Here is an 11,002-nt window from a genome sequence, read left to right as displayed (position 1 = left end):
TTCCACGCCCACCGGCGGTGACAGTGACACCTACGGTCAGTTGGGAATCAGTGCAACCCAGCTGAACTGGTACAGAAACCAGAACTTTAGAGAAATTAGTCTGAGCCAAACTACAGCTTCAGATAATTAAATTTAAGAAAAAAACAATAGCGTCTGCTCATCAGGAGCAGGGCGCTACATATACACACAGATACACATATATATATATACATACAGTATCTCACAAAAGTGAGTACACCCCTCACATTTTTGTTATCTTTTCATGTGATAAGACTGAAGAAATTACACTTTGCTACAGTGTAAAGTAGTGAGTGTACAGCTTGTATAACAGTATAAATTTCCTGTCCCCTCAAAATAACTCAACAAACCGCTGGCAACAAAAGTACAATTTTTTTCAGCCAGCTCCATTTTGTGCCTATTCAACAGCCAGATGATTTGTACATCCATTTGGCAGCTTCTTGGTGCAACTGGGTATATACTAGGACTATTATACAATTAAGGACAATGGATAGTAATACAAATTTACATGGGTTACAGCATTGCAGTACCATTCATTTTGAATGGCACTCCATTGCACTCAGCCAATACACCTGTGTTTTAGCATGATGCAATGCCTGGCAATGGAAAACAGTGTATTGCAAAGTTTTATATTAGATAAAAGATGCAATGCAATTTTTAGCATGTTAAGATATTTAGCTGCCGCATTTCAATGGACTGCCTTAATGCAGCTCACTTAAATATACAACATAATGCGCATTAACATGCTTGCGTTAAGATACCGTAAATAAGTAAATGAGCCCCCAATGTTATACATTTCACCTGAGAATGGTGAAGGTTTCCTAGAATTAAATAAGCAAATTGTAGGTGCTGTGAAATCATCATTATTTTCCATTCTCAGATAGGCTTGTTTTGGTTATGCATAGTTTTCTCAGTTCTTAATGTGGTAATCTCTACGTAACGGCTTCAACCCACTATTTCCTTTCTTGTAAATTCAAAACACTGAACATTGAACATCTCAGGTTAGCGCTTGTGAATCTGAGGTTATATATGCAATCTTAGTGTGACCTGAAACATCATTTGAAAGTCACCTTACCCTCAAACGTGGTTTCTCAGGGGCAACTGCTCACCTTATTTATTGCAGACAGGGTTTAGTGATCTGACAGACTTCTGTGAAGACTTTTCCTGAACAATCAAGCTTAAGAAAGAGGCCATCGTTTATTATATGCTGATGAATATTAAAACTAATTTTCTCATAAAAATTTTACACAACTGGATCACAATGTTTGCTCCCATATTCTTTGGAATCAGCTGGTTTTATATCAGTACATCGGAAGGTAGGAGCAATATGTGTATGGTCTGACAATCTATTTGATAGAAATTTATTTTATTGTAATGTTATGGTCTCTGATCTTGTGAGCTATTACTACTAACTGCACTTTTTTAACAGGACTGTTTTAACAATAATGTTTAGGTTATCATTGCATTATATTATGGGAGTGTAGACACAAGCATAAGCACACTAGTTATTCTAAACTGTTACACTTGACAGTATGTTCTTACATATGAATGAACATTAGGATTATTCATGGTTTCAAATATATTTCAGTTTTATTAACCTTATGAGGCTTATTGAATTTATAGTATTGATAGTGAAAATGTAAGCATTTCAGACTGAATTTTTTTACTGTTTTTTGCATTTTGTTTGGCTGTTGCTATGGCGATGTAACCAATGTGAAAAGCAGAGACTTCTGCACTAGAAATGCATATTGTATTTTGTAATAAGGACATATGATGGTGATGCTTCTGTTTCACAGGTGCTGAAGTTTCCCAGCCAGTTGTGGTCGTGGCTAACAGACATGGAGAAGCCACATTAGACTGTGGCTACGAAGCAAAGGGAACGGAGGAGGAGATACGTGTCAGCCTTTTGAAGAAAATAGGCAATCAGGCAACAGAAGTTTGTGTTCTGTCTTTTTCCACTGACTATGAACCAGACACTAGTGGCAATACCTTCCAATGTTTAGGAATTCCAGGTCCACGTAATGTGATATTTAACATAACAGGACTGCAGGTGGAGGACACTGGACTGTATTTCTGCAAGCTTGAAGTCATGTATCCCCCTCCCTACCGTATTACAGAAGGCAACGCAATGTTTATTTATGTCAGTGGTGAGTAATTTGCCAGCTATTTTTCTGTATTGATAATATTAATATTATTTGTACATATTCATATTATTTATATTATCGTCATATACTTAAATGTATACAGCTCATTTCTACGTCAGCTAGTGAAAGCTTTCTATTAACTTTCACTGCTTCTTAAAATAATAGGCAAAATATATTTGATAATACTGATAGTAAATAAGAACTTTGTCCAAAAGCATAAACTTTTAAACTATTAACTATAATTAGCCAAACGACCTTCATTTATTTATTATACTTGAATGGGGGGACTGAAGAACAGTACAAGGTTTAACTGAAATATTTGCTTTGTTCATAAAGGTTTTCACATTTTAATTAGTTTTAAAGGATAGGTATAGATTGGTAAAACTCTTACTTATTTTGGTTGGATGAACTATAGATAATTTATTGGATGGGATGAACTATGCCACCTTACTATAGTTCTTATGAAGAAGAGTATTGGTCTGACTTAAAAGCAACCTGTCATGCCTAAAAACAGCTGTTTAATTAGGTTCTGGTGGGAAAATACATTTCCTGGGAGATATAGCATATTAGCCAAGGGGCTGTGAATTTACTGAGTTCCTGCCCTAGACTGAGAATGTGACGTGTAAGTCCAGGATTGGCTGATTCCATCACAAACTAAATACTATGGGGTTTATTTACTAAAGGCAAATCCACTTTGCACTGCAAGTGCACTGGAAGTAAAGTCACTGTAGATCCGAGGGGGATATGCAAGGAAAATAAAAAACAGCATTTTAGCTTGCACATGATTGGAGGATAAAATCAGCAGAGCTTCTACTCATTTCAGATCTACCCCTTAGATTTAGAGCGACTGCACTTCCAAGTGCACTTTCAAGTGCACTTGCAGTGCAAAGTGAATTTACCTTTCATAAATAACCCCCTATGTATGATTTGTGGCAACATCTCTTTATTAGTCTAAACTAAATATATGAATGGCAATACAGCACAGAGGCTAAGAAACACTTGCAATCACCTTGACAGGGAAGAGAATACAGGAAATATTTGGGGGTCTATGAAAAATATATGGAGCCAAAAGATGATTAACCACTTGTCGCCCGCCCTATAGCGAATAGACGGCGGCAAAGTGGTTTGATAATCCTGACCGGACGTCATATGACGTCCTCAGGATTATGAGCCGCTGCGCGCGCCCCCGGGGGCGTGCATCTCGGCGATCGTTGTTGCGGGGTGTCAGTCTGACACCCGGCAACTACGATCTCGGTAAAGAGTCTCCGACGGAGACTCTTTACCACGTGATCAGCCGTGTCCAATCACGGCTGATCACAGTGTAAATAGGAAAAGCCGGTGATCGGCTTTTCCTCACTCGCGTCTGTCAGACGCGAGTAGAGGAGAGCCGATCGGCTACTCCTCTGACAGGGGGGTCTGTGCTGATCGATTATCAGCACAGCCCCCCCGAGGATGCCCACACTGGACCACCAGGGACGCCACCAGACCACCAGGGATGCCAAGGACAAGGTATATCACCCTAGACCACCAGGGATTCCAATTAGTGCCACAATGGATGCCAATCAGTGCCCATAATGGATGCCAATCAGTGCCCACAATGGGCATCACTGATTGGCATGCATTATTGATTGGCACTGATTGGCATCCATTAGTACAATATATTATAATACAATGCCGCCTATCAGTTCCCATCTGTGTCGCCTATCAGTGCCTACCCATGCCCACCTGTGCCACCTACCCATGCCCACCTGTGCCGCCTACCCATGCCCACCCGTGCCACCTACCCATGCCCACCTGTGCCGCCTACCCAAGCCCACCTGTGCCGCCTACCCATGCCCACCTGTGCCGCCTAACCCATGCCCACCTGTGCCACCTATCCATGCCAATCCGTGCCAATTTGTGCCACCTATCAGTGCCCATCCATGTCGCCCATCAGTGCCACCCATCAGTGCCGCCTATCAGTGCCACATATCGGTGTCCATCAATGCCGCCTCATCAGTGCCACTTCATTGGTGCCACCTCATCGGTGCCCATCAGTGCCGCCTTATCATTGCCCATCAGTGTAACCCCATCAGTGCCCATCAGTGAAGGAGAAAACTTACTTATTTGCAAAGTTTTGAAACTGAAACAAAAAAAACATTTTTTTTTTTCAAAATTTTCGGTATTTTTTTATTTGTTTAGCAAAAAATAAAAACCGCAGAGGTGATCAAATACCACCAAAAGAAAGCTCTATTTGTGGGAAAAAAATGATAAAAATTTAATTTGGGTACAGTGTAGCATGACCGCGCAATTGTCATTCAAAGTGCGACAGCGCTGAAAGCTCAAAATTGGTCTGGGCAGGAAGGTGTTTAAGTGCCCGGTATTGAAGTGGTTAAATTCATAAGCTTCTTCTAGAGATATGAGTTGACATATCAATAAGCTTGGGTGGACACCATATTTGTTGCATTTGTCATCTTGCTTTAATGATCTATAAAACATGTAAAACATAAATTTAATTGAATATAATTGATTTGATAGATCTGACATCGCAATGTGCTCAATCATTGGAACCAGTTGAATCAAAATCCTACAATTTGGCCTTCCTCATCACTTTTCTGGTTATGTTAGTCTACAGTTTATTGGTCACAAGTGTTTTAATATGTAAGGTAAGTTGTCATTTGATAATAAAAAAATGTTACCTAGCACAAACTTCCATGTTTAGTTATAATAAAAACAACTAAAGTTCATCCGTCAGCATTAACCCCCCTAGCGGTAATCCCGAGTCTGGCTCGGGGTAGGAATATACTGATAGGAGCGGTAACCCCGAGCCAGACTCGGGATGGCTTCGCTCGATGCAGGGGAGGACACAGGGAGAGTTACTTACCTTGTCCCCTGGATCCAGCGATGTCTGCCGCGCTGTGTGATCGAGCCGTCCTCCGCTCGATTCACAGTGCCGAATGCCGCCGAGCTCCGTTCCCTGCGACGTTACGGCGAACGGGAGCGGAGAACGGCAGCAAATTCAAAAAAGTAAAAACACACAAAACACACACAGCACTGTAATCTTACAGATTACAGTGCTGTATTAAAAAATACACACCCCCTTTGTCCCTAGTGGTCTGTGCAGTGCCCTGCATGCACTTTTATATTATAAATACTGTTTTTTACTGCCTGGAATTTGGAGATTGTCCATAGCAACCAAAAAGTGTCAATTTTTCAGTGTTTTTGGATTTGATTACATTATTGAATAATTTTTATTATTCTTTATTATATTATAAACTTTATCATACCCGGGATGTCTGCTAGACTCTGGTTTGAACAGATTTAAGAGCGTTATTCCTAAGAATTACAGGACTACAAAATAAAAGCCAGATTTCCGTGCAAAATAATTGTACCGCTTTCAGCACCTAATTCCAGACTGAATCATACCGCCAGAGAGGTTAATATACAAGATGTCCGTAAAAAAGAGTGCAATGGCCTTTTTTGCCTGCTGTGCTAAAAGACATGCTTCTGGGACCATGTAGGCCTCAGAAGACCTACTTCCTCCTTCTGGTCTGTGAGTGGACTTCTGACATCCATGGAGAAGGCAGTAGTAATTTGCTGACATAACAACTGGGAGGAGCAATTGAGAGTACCACTGCTAGCACATCAACCAAATGAAAGTACACCTGTTTGGCTTGTATATGTAACTATAGAATGTAATAACAGCAGATAGCAATACTATTTGCAAAAACTATTCCCCAGCAATGACGATCTGAGTTTATCGCTTTCCAGGGTTACATTTACTTTGTTGTGCAATAGCTGGACATGTTCATTTAGGGCACAATCTTCACACACATAACTTTATTTACCTTATTTGCATTTAAGAAACTTTAAAACAGCATTATTTTGATGTTCAATGCACACTACAAATGAGGACCGCAATGGCTGCAAAAAACATGCATTAAACATGAGTGTGTATTTTAGCTGATCAGCTACATAAAGGTACATGACTACAATTGTCTTCATAATTATTCCTCACTGTTATGCATTTACTTTCAGTTTAATCAGACCCATTATCTTTTATATTAAAGAGTAAGTCCATCCAAAAAGTATGTATGTCTGTACTGGTTAATTTATTGCATATGTCTATAAAGATTTCAATTATAACTTTTTTAATATTGTTTTACAGCGAAGGAAAAGGAGATGGGATACAGGCCACTATGGGCAGGTACTCCAATCAAATAACAAGAATTACCATCCTTATTATATTAAAATGTGATTTCAATAAGCTGGCAAACTCATACTTACCAAGTATTTTATTACCCATCCTTGCTTGCCAAGCATGTTATTGCTGGCTAATGTTGTCATCATACATTATCTTGAGCAAGATGCTACATGTTTTAGCTCAAACATCACTGCAAGACAAAGCTGGGCATGCATTATTTTGCAGGGACTTTTTTATACTGCTAGACTAATTCCACATCTCCTGCATCTGAGGAGATGCAAATTTTTTGCTGTATAGTGCTTGTGCTGCAAACCAGTATAATGCCAAACAAACTGAAGTAATATAATATTCCTTTTCATAGAATCCTATAAAATTTTCTGAGAAAACTGTGGTAGATGCAAATGCTATCTCCTAGCTGTTATACTGGTTCTGTAGCTTTAAATCAACTTTGCACTTCAGAGTTTACTCTTTTTTTTTTTTTGCAGATCTGCATACTTATTCTGGGTCTAGTAAGAAAGCTTTTTAAGCCAAAGGGCTAGCAAAATAACCAGTCAATTAGTATTGTGAACAGAGGCCTAGAATGGCACTCCTACCCCCCCCCCCCCCCTTTATTCCTAGATAGGTAGAGTTATGCAGTGTACACATGACCAGACTTTCTGGCAGAAAAGGTCAGATGGTCTTCCTGACTGACTTTCGACGGAGTTACAACAGACTTCCAAAGGAACGGACTTGCCCACACACGAACGGACGTTTTGAACGTGAGGACGTACGACGGAACTAAAAAAGGAAGTTTAATAGCCAGTAGCCAATATCTGACCTTGTGTCATATCTGGTCTGTCGGACCAGCATACAGACGAACGGTTTTCTCGATAGGAATTTAGTCCATCAGACAGATTTGAAACATGTTCTATTTCTAGGTACTTCGGAATTTTTTAAAGAAAAGTGATCGGATTATCCCACACATGATAGGACTATCCGATGGAATGATTCCATCTGACCTATTCTGATAGAAAGTCCAGTCATGTGTACGCGGCATTAGGTTCACTTCCTAAGTATAACTCACTAGCCCACCAAATCTTTTCTACCATAGAACTCCCCAGTCAGATTTGGTATATGCTATCTCTTCCACTGTGCACATTCTGTGGCTCAAATTTTTCTCTGATGTTGGCTGTGCCTGGAGAGTAACTCCCCACAGACATGAACTAAGCTATTTTTCTACATGAGAGACATTAGCGGTATGGTCCCATCTAAGTATCTGGGAACTTACTTACACAAGTCGAACTAAGCTCTTAAGGAGATTTTGGGTCACAGAATGTAAACATTGGAGGAGGCCATCGCTACCATCTGATTGAGGGTGAGTAATCTAGTTTAGATTAGGTTACAAAGCTAGTGAATTTTAGTTACAAAGTAAACTTGTTCTTTAAAGCGTATCAAAAGCCAAAACCTTTTTTTTAAGTTTTGCATATACTGCAGAATTTTTAGAGCCTGATGTGGTGTAGTTGCCATTGCCATCTGAACTGTTTGCAACCAGTGACTAACTTTGAAAAGTTTTAAAAATATCCATAAATTATTTTGTATTAATTGTATCATGTAATACTGCACAGTGATTGCTTTAAAATGCAACTCCAGGCAAACATCTAAATGCACAAATGATATTCCGTATACCGGTATACATATTTACCAGCAAAAGTTGTACCAGGAAAATGATTTGATTTTTGATTTTGATTTATACATCTCTGCCTCACTGCATTTTATTGCTTCCAATTCTGACGCAACTTTACTGTTTCCTCAACTAAAGAAGAACTTCACCCTGAAGGGGACATTCCATTTTATGCTCCACCTCGCCTTCTTCTTTTGTTTCTTTTTTGGGGGAAGGGGGTAACTTTCGTAACCAAGTACCAGCTCCCTCCCTCAAACAACAAAATTGCAAATTAAGACGGTGATCGGGGGGCTGTGGGATGTGGGGTTGTCTGTTTATGTTCAGATCGCCTAGGCGATTCCACAAGCATTGCCCCACCTCTCTGCCTGCAACATTCTGAGACACGTCATAGCTCCCAGAAGGTTGCAAGGCCATTTACAAAGTGCAACATGGTTCATGCATGCACAGTGGGGAGTCGTCTGTGAAGCCACAAGGAGTCACAACCATCTTCCCAAAGACCAGCAATGAAGCGGCTTGGGTGAGGATGGTTTTGGATCCCTGGACAGTTAACCTGCAGGCCCTGGAGACCCAAAGACTGGCAATGAACTGGCCTGAGTGAGGACAGCACTGGATTCTTGGATCGGTAAGTGTCTTTTTATTTTAAAGTCAGTAGTTACAGTATTTGTAGCTGCTGACTTCTATTTTTTTCAAACAGGGTGAAGAACCTCTTTAACTTTACAGATGTTAATTCTTTCCTATAGGAACATGTATTTATCTTTGTGCTTGGAGTTCCACCTTAACAAATGACTCCTTTTAAATTGCCACAAGAATACAGTAACTATGTTATTATGTATGGTACAGTACTTAATAATTTGCAAACTATTTTTACGAACAAAAAAATTATTGTAGCAGATGCAAACTGTATATTATAAAACTTTTACACTCAAGAAAATACCTCAGATATTATATATAATGACAACTAAATGCTAGTCACCAAAACTGTGTTGAGAAATCATGTCTTCAGTGAGTGACAGTTGCAATGGCCTTAATGCATAATATAAATCATTTACAAACCCAAGAAAGCAAAAAGTAACGGCATTCCCTATATTAGCCAGTTAAATCACAGCTGTTTTTTTTTTTTACCAGTATGGGTTGGAAAAGGCAAAATGAGACCCAAATAATTGCTATGAATAAGCCACTTTTTGCCCTTTACATCTTTTTAAAATAAATTATACCCAATATTTATCAACTATAAATAATAGTAAATATAAAGCGCTGCAATACATGAAAAATTAAAAAAAAAAATAAAAAATTGTATTTTGCTTCAGACAGATAATTTTCTAGTGTGCCTTTAATAGTAGCATTAGTTGTCATCTTCTCAATAGCATGTAAATAATATATTAACTATATTTAACTATGTTTTCTAAAGGAAAATGCGTAGGTAAAACTTGTCTACTGATTAATCCATTTAGTTAATAAATGGAATAGTGGTACCTTACAAAAAGGCATTTTGTAATATAGGTGATGTCCACCAATAGAAATATTTTAGGTCAGCATCTATACATGGGGGACAATGTGAGCCACACCTGATATGTATATTTCATTGAACTTCCTTGTGGTTCCTTTGATGTTTAGATGTTCTGAGTAGTGGAAGTTTGGTGTAGTACCAATGTAAATGCCTGAATGGAAATCTTTAATAATTCACCCCAAAGGTTTCAGTTCTATGGGCCTAATTTACTAAAGTTGAGATAAGCCAGCAATTGTGACCTGTAATCACTCTCCCATGCTGGCAATGTGACTTATGTAACCCATGAACAAGCATTGTCATGCTGGGGATAGTAATACATCTATAGGGTCCAGCCTGGTTCTAGGACATAATTCAGGGCCAGATTTATACCTCATGCCCAACAAGGTCAGTTGCACTTGTACTCCCTACTATCCCATTAACTGTCTATCTTTAGGGCCTATTTTGTTAGGTTTTTGGTTTGTATCGATGGCATCAGATTGATATCAGATTGATATCAGTTTAGGATGCATCTAAGACCTAGTAAGATATGCATGACCATAGACCTGTCTGGGAATACAAAACCCGCTTGAAACAAAAGTCCATCCACATAGGCCCTTGAAGCAATGACACAGTCACAAAAAGCATGCTAAGTCTATGGGTAAAGGGGCTGAAAGACAGCTGATGCAGCGTAAATGTGTTTACGCTGCATCAGAAAACTGTCAATCTATAGTGTTAGCAGCTTTCAGTGTACTGACCCAAAATGGGTCAGACAGGTAGCAGGTCTGAAACATTTTATTATACAAGGCAGTGTGTTACTGAAATATTTTATAGGTAGCTGTGTGCTATATCAATAGCCCACTGAATGTTTTGAAAATGAGCAAAATAGTTCCTATCTGTTATACCTTCTTTGGACATTGGAGATGTGTTAATGTAACAACCGACCTATAAAGCAATTAGTCTGCCTTATGCATTGTGTCAATGTTGTGTATAACCCTTATATAATAAATTATGCACATGCTTCTAGCATTATCTTTGTATCCTATGTGTTACATCAGATTTTCACAAGATGAAATGTGTATTGAGAAATATGTTTTCTGTGAAAAAGCATTGATAATACCATTCTATGTTTTTGTTTTAAATCAAACTATGGTATAAATATGGTGTACATGGGAATTGCTTCCTTCATCAATATTCTAATAAAATATTATCATTTTACTTTGTTGCAATTTCTTTCTAGAGTGTAAAACTGTAAATTGACATTTGTGGAAGCACTTTATATAGACATTAGCCTGTGGGATTTATTTACTAAAGGAGTAGAGCGTATTAACTGAGTTCAGTGAAAAAACGATGCTGTGCTCCCTCTGAATATCCCCTGCTCTCTCTGCTCCCTCTGAGTCCTGTACAAAGGAATTTATTAAAATAGGTCCAATGCTGCATTTGTCCTCCGGCACCTCTGCACATGAGAACCGAGTGATCGAACACAGCCGATTGCTCAGTTTTGATAGCTCTCC

The 11,002-nt window shown here is 38.9% G+C and overlaps 1 protein-coding gene across 1 annotated transcript; it reads left to right on the top strand.

Annotated features, from left to right (window-relative positions):
• Positions 1-1,071: 1,071 nt before the first annotated feature.
• On the top strand, positions 1,072-10,706 carry CTLA4 (cytotoxic T-lymphocyte associated protein 4). Its single transcript, XM_077448528.1, has 4 exons — positions 1,072-1,334; positions 1,815-2,165; positions 4,680-4,807; positions 6,310-10,706. Exons 1-4 carry the CDS (start codon positions 1,223-1,225, stop codon positions 6,397-6,399), a joined length of 681 nt encoding a protein of 226 aa, XP_077304654.1. The 5' UTR covers positions 1,072-1,222; the 3' UTR covers positions 6,400-10,706.
• Positions 10,707-11,002: the final 296 nt, after the last annotated feature.

Source organism: Lithobates pipiens, unplaced genomic scaffold (assembly GCF_037356315.1).
Source record: "Lithobates pipiens isolate NorthernLeopardFrog02 unplaced genomic scaffold, aLitPip1_a1.2 Scaffold_22, whole genome shotgun sequence".
NCBI lineage: Eukaryota > Metazoa > Chordata > Amphibia > Anura > Ranidae > Lithobates > Lithobates pipiens.
Note: the sequence above shows the minus strand (reverse complement) of the source record. Positions and strands in the feature narration are given on the sequence as shown.